The following is a 16211-nucleotide window of genomic DNA, read 5'->3' as shown; positions in this document are numbered from 1 at the left end:
TGGCAATCGATGTGTATTTATGATGCTTTCAGCATCCTGGAGATCCAGTGATTACCATTTTTTCCAATCTCAGTTGGCTTCCAAAATGCAAAGTCAGTGGAGAAGCTTATATATGCTTTTGTTCTTAATTCTCTTTTCCATCCTTTTTCTATTCAGGTGAAACTGATGAAGCGAATTGCAGAAATGGCAGACATTAAGTCTGTGCTCCGAAAATTGCCACGCATCAAGAAATACCTTTTAAATAGTGACAACCTGCGGTGAGTTGGGATTTATCCTTGTAATCCTTGCAGGTACCACTGAATATGCCATGATGTCAAAGTTCAGCCAATCATGATTTCTAACTGAATCCTAAAAACTTCAGTTTTAAAAGAACTATAATAAAATTTACCCTCTGGTTAGGTCAATATAGCACAAATTTGGAGTCATCCATCATCATTGGAGTCCATCCCTAGATGATGAAGACCTGGTTCCTAGCCTCACAAGTTTGAAAAACTGCTAATTGATTGTAGACCTCAATTGTATTGTTGCTTTGTGCCCAGATATTTCCATAGGTGAAAATCTAATATCTAAATAACATTATGAGCAGCTGTGGCACAGTGGTTAGAGTGCAGTACTACAGGCTACTCCTGCTAACAGCAATTTGGCAGTTCAAGTCTCACCGGCTCAAGGTTGGCTCAGCCTTCCATCCTTCTGAAGTGGGTAAAATGAGGACCAGATTGTTAGGGGCAATAGGCTGACTCTGTAAACCACTTAGAGAGGGCTGTAAAAAACTGCAAAGTGGTATATAAGTGCTATTGCTATTGGTTGACTAAAGCAAGGAAGTTCTGAAGAAGTTTCTTGAATTGTTATGTGTAGGACTTCAAACTGAAGAGAAAATAAATGTTGTGGCCTGCCAGCAGCCAGCTGAGCTTGGAGCAGATTTGGACAGTGAGGAGGTTGAGGAGGATCATGGACCAGTCCTGGAGTCTGGGGAAAGGCTCTGTGTTGGAGGCAGAGAGGGTCCCAGGGCCATATGCCAGTAATGCCATCGGAGTCAGACATCAGTGAGGCAGACGAACAGCTGGAGCCTGTTCCCAGTGTGCGCATGGACAGAGTTGCCCATGCGCACGAAGGAAACAGCTAAAGAACAGGGGTCGACCTGGGAGAAAAGCCACAAGTGGCTGATGAATGGCCCCTCCCAGAGGAAATAAAAGAGGAGTGAAAGGGGAGCGGCATTTTCAGGAGACAATTAGTTCATTTAATTGGTTTTGAGACTCCTTGCCACGTTTTACAGATATTGGACTGTCAGCTCTCCAAGCCAGCTAAGCTCTGTGACTATAAATCCTTCCTTGAAAGACTTTGCTGGCTGTGAATGAGCAGAATTCACAGTAAGGGGTTTTTCTCGGGACAAGGAGTTTGTGTCATGCCTTGGTCAGAACAATAAGTTCAGATTCCATTTTAAGATTATTGCCTTGAGAACGCAAATGCCAGGAGTCTACATTTCTAGGAAGACCTTTCTAACTAAATTTGAACTTCATGACTTCTAATTCTGCCAGCTTTCTCAAAAAAAAAATCATTTAGGAGATGAAATTTCAGGACTTGAGTACCATCAACAACAGCATTAGCCTGCCTGCCATTCAGTCCACAGGCATCTGTTGTTTCCTGGAAGCAGTATTTTTGTGAGTTTGTTTGTTGGCTTTGAATATGTTGGTCTGTATACTCAATATTTTTTTAAGTTTGACCTTGAAACTGACAAACAATCCAAACATTTGCTTCTCCTTTGGAGCTTAAAGATGACAGAAGTCTCATTCACTCAATCATCCTTGTTCTCTGCAGCTTTCAAGCTGGGAAGAAAATTGGTTTCTCGTTATGTTCATTAGAGGCCATGTTGTACTCACTATAGCCGCTGTGCAATAAGGAATAGTTGAAGCTTCCTCAAGTTTTGAAACATCCATCATTCTTACTAAGAATCCATAATTTAATTTGGACAAAGGGATTGGGAGAAGCATAGATGGCCTCCATTAAAAAAAAATGTTTTGCAGTCAAGACTGTTGGTGGCGCAATACTGGAAGAAGGAAGACTTGCCTACAACTCAAGAATGGACATTGAAAGTTACAAACTTAGCCGAGATGGCTAAAATATCGGCATATCTTAAAGATCACTCAAATGAGAGATATAAACGAGACTGGAAAAAATGGATTGACTATATACAAAATAAATATGGGACCAAGAAATTCCAGTTAGCCTATGCTTAAGATCAGAAATGATTTAAATTGTTTAAAGTTGGTTCAGCAAGAAGAAGCTAAGGTCAATGTAGAATGTTATTAATTTTTTTTTATTTCTTTTTTTTTCTCAATAGATTTTAGACTGTTAGAAATCCATACCGTGTACGGGTTCTGGGAAGTCGGGGGGGGGGAAGGTGGAGGGGGGTTGGGGGAGAGAGTGGAGGGAGGGACGGGTATATATTAGGCTAGACAAGAATTTGGTGGTAAACTAGAATTATTTTGATATACAAGAAATTGTACTTCGATGTCTTACTGATTGAGGAATGATGAAATGTTTGCCTTAAAAGAAATAAAACTTTTGAAAGATTAAAAAAAATGTTTTGCCCTGTTTCCCTGAAAAAAAGACCTCCCCGGATAATAAGCCATTTTGGACTTTTGAGCATATGCACTAAAAGCCCACCCTAAAAATATTGTAACACAGCAGCAAACATAAGGTGACCATGCTCTCTGCCTCCTGCATCTCAAAAATAATAAGACCTCCCTGAAAAGAAGGCTAAGTGCTTATCTCAGAGGACAAAAGAAAATAAGACCCTGTCTTATTTTCGGAGAAACAGTACTTTTCAAAAGCAAACATTAAAATACAAACTAATAAAGAAAAAGAAGAAGAGGGGAATAACAGGACAAATTAAAAAGTGGGAGGGAATACATCAGATATAAAACAAAAATGATCTCCAACTTTTTTTAGTACAGAAATACTAGGATATGACAATTTTAAGATTACATGAATAATCAATATTAAAATAATCTTAAAATACTAATAATACATTAGTATATTAGTACTAATAAATATTAGATAACAGCATTGAATAATGCTGTTATTATTGTTAATAGATTAAATTCTAATAACATTCTAAAAGACCAATATTCATAATGCATTTCTCTTCATTTTTAATCTAACACATAATGAATTGTCAAATATGAATAATTGTTTATTTGAATATTTCTCTAATCAAATCGGATGGCTGAATTTCTTTGGGTGAAAATAACACACATTCCTCCCACGCAGATGTGCAGTGAATGCTACACCTCAGCAGATGCCAGTTGTCACAAAAGCTGTGGAAAATTTTGTCCTGGGAATTGCCAGAAGTAAAAAGGAACGGAAGCCTGTCCGTCCTCACATAATTGAGGTAATGGAGGAAACTAAATTAAAATAAAAAGGTAAAGATTTTCCTGTACGCTGCGAGGAGAATCCAAACATGGGTTAAATTGTGTCAGACTGCCCTGGACTGAATTGAAAGATCTTTAACCACACCTCCTCTTCCATCTACTCAGATTTTTCAATTCAGTTCTAGCCCAATGGACATGTTTTCAGTGGTTCCAGAATATCAACAGAAATTTAACCTTAACTTGGACTTTCCACCCAAATTCTTCTTCATTCTGCAAAGAAATAAGGTCTGCCTTTCAGTTCTTGTATTTGAGTCTATTGCTGCTATTTGTTGCCGTGCTTGTCCCGGGCTTCTCTGAGCGCACGCTGTCCTTTTAAATTGCTGGGCGATGCGAGCCAGCTTGGGAACTGCCGCGATCGGAGGTCAGTGGCGTGAGGGCCTAGCCACTTGCGATATACCTGAGCGTTTGGCGTGACGGTCAGTGGTGCTAGGACCCAGCCATTCGCGCCATCGCTTTGCAAATTTGAATTTTGCCGCCATTTTTCCAGCAGTTAGTCATCACGGTGGCCATTTTGGTTAAGGGAAAAACTTTTTGTTAAATATTGGTTAATTGTTCTGACTGTCAGTAACATCCTCTGAGCTCTCTGATTGGCTGAGAGCTCCAGAGGGTGTTGCCGACGCACTGTTATTGTTGATTGGCCGAGGGACTGACGTCAGCAGTTGCTGTCGCGTCCCCGGCCAGTGATTGGTTAAACAAGAATATAAATACCTTGGCGGGAGTTTTCCGTCCCTTGAATCGCCTTCAACCGAATAAAGAGTTCTTCTTGTTTGAAACCCTGGCTGTGCGTCGTCCCTCCGTCAATACTTAAAACTGGCGACGAGGATGGGATTCGGCGATTCCACGCAAGCCTAGGTTTAAAGACAGAGAGTTTATTCCAGCTAGCTGCTGTAAGTCGCTGTCCGCGCCAGCACCGAACGCTGAGGAAAATTTTTCCTGTCACGACTTCAGTCCATCCGCTCCTCACAAGTCAGTTTAGCCAGTATGAATTCATTGCCGCCTTCCGCCGGCGAATCATGGGAAGGATTCATGGAGCGCTTTGAAACATATTTAATTGCAACTAAAAATCAGGCTCAAACGGATGAGGAGAAGTGCAGCTTTTTCTTATCATGCTGCGAACCCTCAATGTTTGCCTCAGCCAGAGCCATGGCTGCTCCCAGACCCGCATACAAATTGGGCTGGGACAACTTGATGGCCAAATTAAAAGGGCACTATGCCCCAACGCCATCCAAAATTGCCCGCAGTTTCGCATTCAGGAGGCGGGTACAGAAGCCGGGGGAGACGATCAGTCAATTTTTGGAAGCCCTGCGCACTGTGGCGGCCCAGTGCGATTTTTCGAACCTAGAAGAAAACCTAGTCGAGCAGTTTGTGTGCGGTGTGCGGGATGTACACTTAAGAAGCCGCATGTTCCGCCACCATGACATTACGCTGCTCCAAGCAGTCGAGATCGCCAGAGCAGCTGAGCTCTCGGAGCAATCGACCGCCGATTTGGAACGGCTACAGCTGTCAACTAACCCGGCACCGACCTCACAAGTGCATGACATTGACTATGATGATATAATCCCTTGTGAGGACCGGGAGCCAGACAACATCGATCAAGTCCGCGCACAACCACGACGGAAGCCACCTGCCAAATCCACAGCCGCACCGCAAAACGCCAGGGTGCCTTGCCTTAGCTGCGGAGGCCGCCACGACCGCCAAACGTGCCAATTCAAAAATGCAATCTGCCACCGCTGTCAGAGGCAGGGGCACATCGCCCAAGTGTGCCGAGCCTCCTTGCCGGCCCCTGCCTTCTTCCAATCTTCTGAGAGGACCAAGCAGCAACAGCAACAGCGCCGCCAGCAGAGACCAGCTCGCAGAGGAGATGACTGCCACACTGTTTCCGAGCCGCAGGAAGTGGAGACTTCCATCAACCAGGCCTCCTCAGGCAACCGCAAGATCAAGGCCAATGTCCACCTGGCAGGTCAGCCTTGCCAGATGGAGGTGGACTCCGGCTCCTCCCGATCATTATTATCTTGGGACATGTTCTCAAACCTCTGCCCTACAGTTTCCCAAAATAAGTTAGCCCCATCCCGGGTACTCTTAAGGGACTACCAAGGGAAGTTGATCCCTGTTCTGGGATCCTTTCCTATCCCTGTTAGATATGGCAATTTCAAGGGAGAGCTGCCAATCATAATTGTAAAACACAATTTGCCGGCTCTTCTTGGCCTTGATTGGTTTAAGACACTGGGACTGTCCATTGGGGGGGTCCACCAAGTGAAAACTGCGACAATTGAGGACGTCCTGCAGGAGTTCTCTGATGTGTTTGATGGACAGCTGGGGTGTTATAAGGGAACCCCCATCTCCCTTAGCTTAGATCCTCAGATTGCTCCTATTAGGCTGAAAGCCCGCAGGGTGCCTTTTGCCTTAAGGGCCAAGGTTGACGCCGAACTTGACAAATTATTGGCGCAGGGTGTCATCGAGCCAGTCGATCATGCTCCATGGGAGACTCCCATAGTTCTTCCGGTCAAGCCGGATGGCTCGGTGAGAATCTGCGCCGACTACAAGTCGACGATCAACTTGGCCCTTCAGGCAAACCCCTATCCAGTCCCTGTTGTGCAACACCTGCTCCATTCCCTGGGGCAGGGTTGCATATTTGCTAAACTGGATATGGCGCAAGCCTATCAACAGCTCCCGGTGGATGACGATGCGGCGGCTGCCCAGACCATCGTCACTCATCGTGGGGCTTTTCGTTGTCGCCGCCTTCAATTCGGCGTATCCGTGGCCCCGGGGATCTTCCAAAGTCTCATGGAGCGCCTGCTCCATGGACTTCCGGGGGTAGTGCCATATTTCGATGACGTTCTGATCGCTGCTACAAGCCGCTCAGAACTCATCGAAGTATTAAGGAAGGTCCTCTGTCGTTTCAGGGGCGCGGGATTAAAATTAAAAAGCAGCAAATGCTCATTTGCTGTCCCTAGGGTAGAATTCTTGGGCTTCTTAATAGATGCCCAAGGCATTCACCCTACACCCTCTAAGATTGCCGCCATTAGGAACGCCCCTGCTCCCACCTCCAGGGCGGAGCTACAGGCATTCCTAGGGCTGCTCAATTTTTACGCCCCCTTTATTCCTCACAAGGCGTCATTAGCCGAGCCGCTGCATCGGTTGCTCGACCGATCCGCGGCCTGGCACTGGGGAAGCCGCGAAGCGCATGCGTTCGCGGCTGTCAAAGAGACGCTGACGTCATCGGCAGTCCTCATTCAATATCATGATGGGTTGCCTCTGACGTTGGCGTGTGACGCCTCCCCATTTGGAGTAGGGGCTGTCCTGAGCCATATCCTCCCTAATGGCTCAGAAGCCCCTGTGGCCTTTTATTCTCGGACACTCTCCTCGGCGGAGCGCAATTACAGCCAGATCGACAAGGAGGCTCTGGCTGCAGTGTCCGGGATTAAGAGGTTCCACGATTACCTCTACGGTCGGCACTTTACCCTTGTCACCGACCATAAGCCACTCCTTGGGCTTTTGGCGGGGGACAGGCCGACCCCCTCCATTTTATCCCCCCGCATGACTCGCTGGACGGAGTTCCTCGCAGCGTATTCTTATACGTTGCTGTACCGTCCAGGCAAACAGCTAGGGCATGCAGATGCCCTCAGCCGTTGCCCACTCCTGGAGACGGACACCGCCCCCGTGCCCTCTCTCTCAGTCCTCTCCATTGCCGCCTCCGGGTTCCCACTCTCTGCCGCGGACGTAGCGGCCCACACGAAGGCCGATCCGATCTTGTCCCAGGTCTCTTCCTGGGTTCTAAGGGGATGGCCAGCAGACAAAGTGGCAGAGGGCTTCCAGCCCTTTAAAAATCGCCAGGCTGAGATCTCCCTCCACGGGGGTTGTCTCATCTGGGGGGATCGGGTGCTGATCCCCACCGCACTCCGGCCACTGGTTCTGGATCTGCTCCACAAGGACCACCCGGGCATAGCACGAATGAAGGCATTGGCCCGTAGCTATGTCTGGTGGCCCTTGCTGGACACAGAAATAGCGGCCCATGTGGGCCGCTGCACGACCTGTCAATTATCCAGGCCCAACCCCCCAGCCGGGCCTGCTCGTGAGTGGGAGGCTCCGAGAGGCCCATGGTCTCGCCTCCACATCGATTTCGCCGGTCCCTTCCACGGCCAAGACTTCCTGGTAGTGGTGGACGCCTACTCTCGATGGGTGGAGCTAGTCCTCATGGGCTCCACCACAGCCGAGAGTACGGTCAGGGCCCTGCGGAGGATGTTCGCAACCCACGGGTTGCCGGACGTGGTGGTCTCGGACAATGGGCCACAGTTCACGTCCACCACCTTCCAGGAGTTCTTGGCCGAGCAGGGGATCCGGCATGCGCCCATAGCCCCGTACCACCCGGCCAGCAATGGCCGGGCGGAACGGGCGGTCCGCTCAGCTAAGGAGGCACTGAGCCGCATGGACCGGGGCGACTGGCAGGCGAGGGTGGCGGCTTACCTGCTAAGCCAACATTCCACCCCCTGCCCAACTACCAACAAAAGCCCCGCGGAGCTCTTGATGGGCAGGCGCCTGCGGACTCCCCTGGATAGGCTTCACCCGCTCTATTCAGGGGATCAGCCGAGCAATCTGGGGGTCCTCCCTCCCCGGTCCTTTAAGCTAGGAGATCCAGTGTGGGCTCGGTCGTTTACGGGGGAACCAAAATGGGTGCCGGGTGCTATCGTTGCCCTGACTGGCCCATGTTCTTTCAGGGTCCAATTGGCTGATGGAACCCAATGGAGACGCCACCTGGATCAATTGAGGAGGCGTCTCCCGTCGCAGGCTGGTGGCCGCGAACCCCTGAGCGACAACACCGCAGCCCCGGGGTTGCAATGTGAAGCCTTCGCCACTCCAGGCCTCAACCTGCACCAAGCACAAACCCCTCAATCCGAGAGACCACATCCAGGGGCCTTTGCCACACCAGGCCCCCTCCTGTTTCAACAACAGCGTCCTCAATCCGGCAGTCCGCAACCGAGGGCCTTCGCCACACCAGGCCCTGCTTACCCAAGCGCCGCCCAAGGGGACGCCAATCCAACAACTCAATCCGAGGACGCACAGAGAATTCCCCCCACGACAAGTGACGCGCCCCCACGGCTACACCTACCGTTGCAGTTGAGCCCGCCTTCTGGGCCTTCCCGAAAGGGCGTGCCTCGGAGCTACACTCCCTTCGGGGAGGAGCTACCACGAGGAGGTCCTCCTCCGCCGACGACTTCTCCTGCAATGAGAAGATCTGGGCGGGTCCGGCGCCGCCCAGCATATCTTAAGGACTACGCATGCTCCGTTTCGGGCATGCGCAGAACTGGGGGAAAGGGGTGTTAAATATTGGTTAATTGTTCTGACTGTCAGTAACATCCTCTGAGCTCTCTGATTGGCTGAGAGCTCCAGAGGGTGTTGCCGACGCACTGTTATTGTTGATTGGCCGAGGGACTGACGTCAGCAGTTGCTGTCGCGTCCCCGGCCAGTGATTGGTTAAACAAGAATATAAATACCTTGGCGGGAGTTTTCCGTCCCTTGAATCGCCTTCAACCGAATAAAGAGTTCTTCTTGTTTGAAACCCTGGCTGTGCGTCGTCCCTCCGTCAATACTTAAAACTTTTAAGTGGCCATTTTGTTTGCAGTTTTGCCGCGTTTTTCCCTTCCATTAGTGAGTCAGCATTGGAGAGTGGTGGCAGTGCGACTTGTTCTGTCTGGCAATCAGGCGGTCAGTCACTCCCCCCCCCCACTGATTGTTAATTGATCATTAACAGCGAGGTGTTGGTCCTTGCCTTAGGCCTCCCTCCCTCCAGCTGTTAACCCTGCAGGTGCTGAGAGGTTGGATCTCGCCCCAGAGGTTTCCTCGTGGCAGCACCAGCTTTATTACTCATTTCCGCCATCAATCTTCACGACTCTGAATCAGCAGCTGCAGCTACCCTCACATCCCCAACTGTGTTCCAGATGGTGAGTGGTGACCAGACAACTTTTCTTCACAGCAGAATGGCAGACAACGCTAATCAAGTGACAATGCAACCAGGGCCTTCTAGCATCAGGAGCCTTACCAGACAGTCAGGGCAAAGCAGCCTCAGAGGCCCTCAGCAGACACAGCCAGGCTGGGGGAAAGAAAGGAACAAAGCACCAAGACCAAGTTGCCCCCAGGCGCCAAAAAGCACCGGAGAAACAACCTGAACAAGCCCAGCAACAACCGGTGGCTAGTTTTCCAATTCCTGCAGTGGGATTACCAGATGCCCCAGCCCTACTAATCAGAACATACCACGGTTGGATAGTGAGGACGAGGGCCAGGAATTTTCATCAGATGACTACTCTGAGTCAGTTAACTCCCCTAGACCATCCACTTGTTTCAGTGCTTCTTGGAAGCAGAGGATTCTCCCCCAGTTTTATCACTGGCTCCACAATGGGCCATTAAGCGTAGGCGGCCTGTAGAAGACCAAGGGCCGGCCCTCTCCTCGGAAATGCAGGTTATCACCAAGGCCATATCCCAGGGTATTGCAAAGGGTCTCAAGCAACGTGCCAAGCGATGTTGCAGGGCCAAGTCTTCTTCCTCTAAGGCCATTCCTTCAGAGGCTCCCCAGGGATCCGCCTCTCTCCATTCCTCACTGCGTGACCCGACAAAAGGGCGAACGACAAAACCGTGCCGACTAAACTGCATCGCTAAAACCGCGATGTCATCAATGCGCCGACAACAGTGTGCCGACAGAAGCACGATTTAAGTTAGGGTTAGGGTTATAGCACGCTTCTGTCAGCGCTGTTGTCGATGTGCTTTAGCGCTCATTCGTCAGCGCCCTTTAGAACTCGCGGTTTTGTCACCGTGGTTTAGTCTGGCGCGCTTTTGTCGTTCGCCCTTTTGTGGGTGAACCTCCTCGCTGGACAGCGAGGATTCAACTGTGGATGAGAAAATCCTTCCAGAGCAGGAGTTCTCCGGGAACGAGGGAGCTGTCATGCATAAACCAGCCTTCACTGGTTTGTTTAAACATGCTTTGTTCAAGACAGTCTTGAAGAAGGCCAAAACAGCCACCCGTATGGGAGTAACTGCCACCGATCTGGCGAGAGTAGACCCATCAGACCCTAGCAAAGGACTCTTTGAGGAACTGGTTGTTCCCCAGGAGATTGTGTCAGTTCCTAAATTATTTCTGACGTAGTGCAGTGCCAGTGGGTTCAACTGGGCACTCTAGCCATGTCTGGTAGCAGTGATAAACAGCTCTGGATGCCTCCCTGGAGGATTTATTAAAATTGCCTCAGGTGGATCCTCCGGTATAAGCCCTTACATCCTCCTCAGTCTTGTCTCCTGACCTATTAGAGGGCTTGAAAGCGGAGGATAAGAGATCTGAAAAGGCTTGTCACAAGACCCATCAGGTGGCTGTCTGGGTTATCAAGACAGCCACTTCAGCATCCTTTATGTCCAGGGCCTCTCTCTTCTGGCTCAGACAGATTTCTGCTAAGCTTCTGGCAGGGGATACCAAATTGAGGCAGGAGTTTAACAAGGTTCTAGCGGTAGCAGAATACACTGCGGATGCCACCCTCAACTCCACCAAGTTCACTTCCAGGGCTCTGGCTTCTAATGGCACCACCAGGCAGCTCTTGTGGCTTTGTCACTGCAACGCAGACATGAGGTCCAAGTGGAAGTTGGCCTCTGCCCCCTTTAAGGGAGGGAAACTTTGAGGAAGCCTTAGAACCTGTCCTAGTCAAAAACAAGGACAAAAAGTCTGTTACCAAGAAGACGGAGCGCAAAAGTTCTGGTTATTTCAGAAAGCAATCCTTTCGTTCCTCAGAACCATCCACTAGCACCAGTCAGTACTACCGTCCGTACAATCGGGCAGGCCTGGTCACAGGACCGTCAGCCCTTTCAGGACAGGGCCAGACAACAACCCTTCTCCAAGTGGCCCTTTCGTGGCGGATCAGGCTTTAAGCCTTTCCGTCACTATAAGTGACAGCCAGCTGACGGAGGGCGCCTGCAACTATTTCAGGCCCAATGGGAGCAAACAACGTCAGACAAATGGGTTCTTCAGACAATCCGTCTGGGTCTGACCCTAGACTTCATTTCCCCTCCACCTCGCCACTGCATCTGCTGCCCCACTCCCTCCTCCCCAGCCAAGAGGTCAATAATGGAGCAAGAGATCCAGCACCTTCGGGAGATAAGGGCAATAGACCCAGTACCAGCAGATCAAGAAGAGTCAGGATTTTACTCAATCCTGTTCCTAGTCCCAAAAAACTCAGGAGGTTGGAGGGGGATATTAGATCTTAAAAGATTGAACTACCACTTAGCGTACAAATGCTTCAAAATGCACTTGGACTTGGTGCTTTGTTCCTTTCTTTCCCCCAGCCTGGCTGTGTCTGCTGAGGGCCTCTGAGGCTGCTTTGCTAGCCTGTCTGGTAAGGCTCCTGCTGCTAGAGAGCCCTGGCTGCATTGCCTTTGATTAGTGTCGTCTGCCATTATGCTGTGAAGAAAGGTTGTCTGGTCACCACTCACCACCTGGAACACAGTTGGGGATGTGAGGGTAGCTACAGCTGCTGATTCAGAGTCGTGAAGATTGATGGCTGTTGTTGCTGCTAAATGCCAGGTCTGTGATCCATAAAGCTCCCCTCGTCTGGGACTTAATACTTGACGAGGGGGCAGACCTGGCATGTATTACTGAAACCTGGCTGGGCCATGAGGGAGGAGTCCCCCTCTCAGAAATGTGCCCAGAAAGGTTCCAGGTGCTCCACCAACCACGACAGCAGAGAAGGGGTGGGGGAGTGGCAGTTATTATCCGAGGATCATTAGTTCCTCACAGGATCCCTGCTTCAGAGACTGTGGGGTGTGAGCCTCTTCTCTTGAAGTTGGACCTAGGAGTTCAAGTGGGCTTGTTTTTGACGTACCTACCTCCGCGTCACAACAGTCCTGCCTGCACTCCTAGAATCAGTAGCCGGGTTGGCGGTTGAGTTCCCCAGACTGATAGTACTGGGGGACATCAACCTGCCATCTCTAGGCGAACGCTCTGATGGGGCTCAGGAGTTCATGGCTTCCATGACAACCATGGACTTGACCCAGGTAATTCAGGGTCCGACTCATAGAGCGGGACACACGCTCGACCTTGTGTTTCTCTCGGGGCAGTGGAGACGTGATCTTGAACTAAGGGGAATAGAGATCTCGCCCTTGTCATGGTCAGATCACTTCCTGCTGAGGCTTGACTTTCGGAAGCTCCCCACTGCAGGGAGGTGGAACCGATTAAATGGTTCCGCGCCAGGCGCCTGATGGACCCGCTAGGATTTCAGAAGGAGCTTGGAGATATACCTGACTCCCTTGTCCACAATCCGACAGAGTCCTTGGTCGCCGCCTGGAATACAGCGGCGACTAAGGCACTGGATCGGATTGCACCTTTGCGGCCTCTCCGCAGCAGTGGATCCAGGAGGGCACCTTGGTTTACCGAGGAATTCCGGGAGATGAAGCGCCAAAAGAGAAGCCTAGAGCGACATTGGAGGGCTAGCAACTCCGAATCTGACCAAACATTATTAAGAGCCTTCATTAGGACTTATTTAGTGGCAATACGGGCGGCAAAATGTGCACATTTTTCCGCTCTTATTGCGTCCGCAGAATCCCGCCCAGCCGCCCTGTTTAGGATAACCCGCTCCCTCCTGAAAGGGGAGGACACGGGGGAACCCTTACAGGGAAGGGCTGAGGAATTTGCTCAGTTTCTGTCAGACAAAATCACTCAGATTCGGACAGACCTTGACTCCACTTGGACAGTACCACCAGAGATGCCGAGGGAGGGTCTTGATCAGATTTCCTGGAATGAGTTCCAGCTTGTCACCCCTGAGGAAGTGGACAAGGCCATGGGAGCGATGAGTGCACCACCTGTTTGCTGGATCCATGTCCCGCCTGGCTGGTCTCGACCAGCAGGGAGGTAACACGAGGCTGGCTCCAGAGGATTATGAACTCGTCATTGCAGGAGGGATCTTTCCCGGAACCTTTGAAGGAAGCGGTGGTAAGACCCCTCCTAAAGAAGCCTTTTCTGGACCCAGCTATTTTTAAAAACTATTGTCCGGTCTCAAACCTCCCTTTTTTAGGGAAGGTTGTTGAGAAAGTGGTGGCCCTTCAACTCCGATGGACCTTGGATGAAGCAGATTATCTAGACCCTTTTCAGTCTGGTTTCAGGCCTGGATACTGCACCGAAACCGCCTTGGTCGCACTGACCGATGATCTCTGGCGGGCCAGGGATAGAGGACATTCCTCTATCCTAGTACTCCTTGACCTCTCAGCGCCCTTCGATACCATCGACCATGGTATCCTGCGACGGCTGGAAGAGGTGGGAGTGGGAGGCACCGTTTTACAGTGGTTCTCCTCTTACCTCTCCGACAGGTTACAGTCGGCATTGGTTGGAGGGCAAAGGTCGATCCCTAGGCCCCTTAAATATGGGGTGCTGCAGGGCTCGGTCTTGTCCCCCCTCCTATTCAATATCTACATGAGATCATTCATCGGCACGGGATTAAATACCATCAATATGCGGATGATACACAGCTGTATCTCTCCACCCCGTGTCAGCTTAACGTAGCGGTGGAAGTGATGTGCCAGTGCCTGGAAGCTGTCAGGGTCTGGATGGGAGTGAACAAACTTGCACTCAATCCTGACAAGACCGAGTGGCTGTGGATGTTGCCCCCCAAGGACAGCCCAGATAGTCCATCCCTAAGCCTGGGGGGTGAAAATTTACACCCCTCAGAGAGGGGTGTGGATGTTGCCCCCCAAGGACAGCCCAGATAGTCCATCCCTAAGCCTGGGGGGGTGAAAATTTACACCCCTCAGAGAGGGTCCGCAACTTAGGAGTCCTCCTGGATCCGCAGCTGATGTTAGAACATCACTTGTCGGCTGTGACCAGGGGGGCCTTTGCCCAGGTTTGCCTGGTGCACCAGTTGCGGCCCTATTTGGATGGGGAGGCACTTCAAACAGTCACTCATGCCCTCGTCACCTCAAGGCTTGACTACTGTAATACGCTCTACATGGGGCTGCCCCTGAAAAGTGTTTGGAGACTACAACTGGTCCAGAATGCAGCCGTGCGAGCGATACTGGGTGTACCAAAATACACCCACATTACACCTATCCTCCGCGAGCTGCACTGGCTCTCTATCGGTCTCCGAGCGCGATTCAGGGTGCTGGTTATTACCTTTAAAGCCCTACATGGCCTGGGACCCGGATATCTGCGAGACCGTCTTCTGCCGCATACCTCCCAATGGCCGATAAGATCGCACAGGGTGGGCCTTCTCCAGGTGCCAGACAATGTCAGCTGGCGGCTCCCTGGGGGAGGGCCTTCTCTGTAGCCGCTCTGACCCTATGGAATGAACTACCCCAGAGATCCGGACCCTACCCACTCTCATGGCCTTCCGAAAGGCTATCAAAACCTGGCTATTCCGGCAGGCCTGGGGCAGTTGACCTCATGACTGAGGTCCAGCCCCGACTAAATTGGGTTCATGATGTGGTTTTATTAATCTGTTTTCCTCCGTTTTTTTTTAATTCTTTACTTTTCTAAAATTTATTTTCTATAAGCCGCCCAGAGTCCTTCGGGATTGGGCGGCCTATAAATTTATTAAATCAAATCAAATCAATGGCTGAAATGAGTAATTAAGCCAGGGCTGCCACAAGGAAACCTCTCGGGCAATATTCCAACCTCCCAGCGCCTGCAGGGTGAACAGCTGGAGAGAGGGAGGCCTAAGACAAGGACCAACCCATCGCTGTTAGTGATCAATTAACAATCAGTGGAGGGGAGCGAGTGACTGCCGGATTGCCGGACAGAACAATCCGCACTGCCACCACTCTCCAATGCTGACTCACTAATGAAAGGGAACAACGTGCAAACAGAATGGTCGCTGGAAGTTTTTCCCTTAACCAAAATGGCCACCGTGATGACTAACTGCTTGAAAAACGGTGCCAAAATTCAAATCTGCAAAGCCATGCCGTGAACGGTTGGGTCCTTGCACCATTGACCGTTGCACCAAACGCTTAAGTATATCGCAAGTGGCTGGGCCCTCACGCTGCTGACCGCTGCGCGAAGATAAAGAGCGATTGCGGGGGCTCCCAAGCCGGCTCGCATCACCCAGCAATTTAAAGGGACAGCACACACCCGGAGAAGTCTGGGACAAGCTCCGGTAGCAAATAGCAGTAATAGACTCAAATACAAGAACTGAAAGGAGACCTTATTTCTTTGCAGAATGAAGAAGAATTTGGTTGGAAAGTCCAAGTTAAGGTTAAATTTCTGTTGATATTCTGGAACCACTGAAAATGTGTCCATTGGGCTAGAACTGAATTGAAAAATCTGAGGAGCCAGAAGAGGAGACGTGGCTAAAGATCTTTCAATTCAGTCCAGGGCAATCAGACAGAATTTAACCCATGCTTTGATTCTCCTTGCAGCGTACAAAAAAGGACCCTTCAGGTAAGCCAATGGTCATTCCCCTTGGACATATGTGCTAGTCGTTCCCGACGCTAGGGGGTGGTGCTCATCTATGTTTCAAAGCCGAAGAGCCACACAAGGAATTTGTCTTTGAATGAAGGAGAAGATACAAAAACATGCTTCTCATTTCCTTTCCCTACATCAGCCTACTCCAGTTTAACACCTGTGGCCTGTTGCTTAAGAGTCTAGGACAATTCATCATGGCCAACTCACCTTGACTGTTTTGCCATGGCCATCTTGCCGTTGTCAACTCATCACAGCCACTCTGTTACACAAGAACTCCACTCGGGATAAGTCAATGCAATAAACATTATCTACCACTGTTGGGTTTTTTTTTACATTATTTCCATTCACAAACATGGAAATTA

At 50.2% G+C, this 16211-nt stretch overlaps 1 protein-coding gene across 1 annotated transcript in view; it reads left to right on the top strand.

The window, feature by feature from the left end:
* PITRM1 (pitrilysin metallopeptidase 1) overlaps positions 1-16211 on the top strand; it is a 73532-nt gene that overhangs the window by 44032 nt on the left and 13289 nt on the right. The window contains exons 20-21 of the mRNA XM_014059880.2: positions 157-257; positions 3271-3391. Coding sequence (XP_013915355.2) covers positions 157-257; positions 3271-3391 — 222 coding nt within the window. The remainder of the gene's footprint in view (positions 1-156; positions 258-3270; positions 3392-16211) is intronic.

Source organism: Thamnophis sirtalis, unplaced genomic scaffold (genome assembly GCF_051295495.1).
Source record: "Thamnophis sirtalis isolate CommonGarterSnake01/CBP01778 unplaced genomic scaffold, rThaSir2_p1.2 scaffold_4, whole genome shotgun sequence".
Taxonomy (NCBI): domain Eukaryota; kingdom Metazoa; phylum Chordata; class Lepidosauria; order Squamata; family Natricidae; genus Thamnophis; species Thamnophis sirtalis.
Note: the sequence above shows the minus strand (reverse complement) of the source record. Positions and strands in the feature narration are given on the sequence as shown.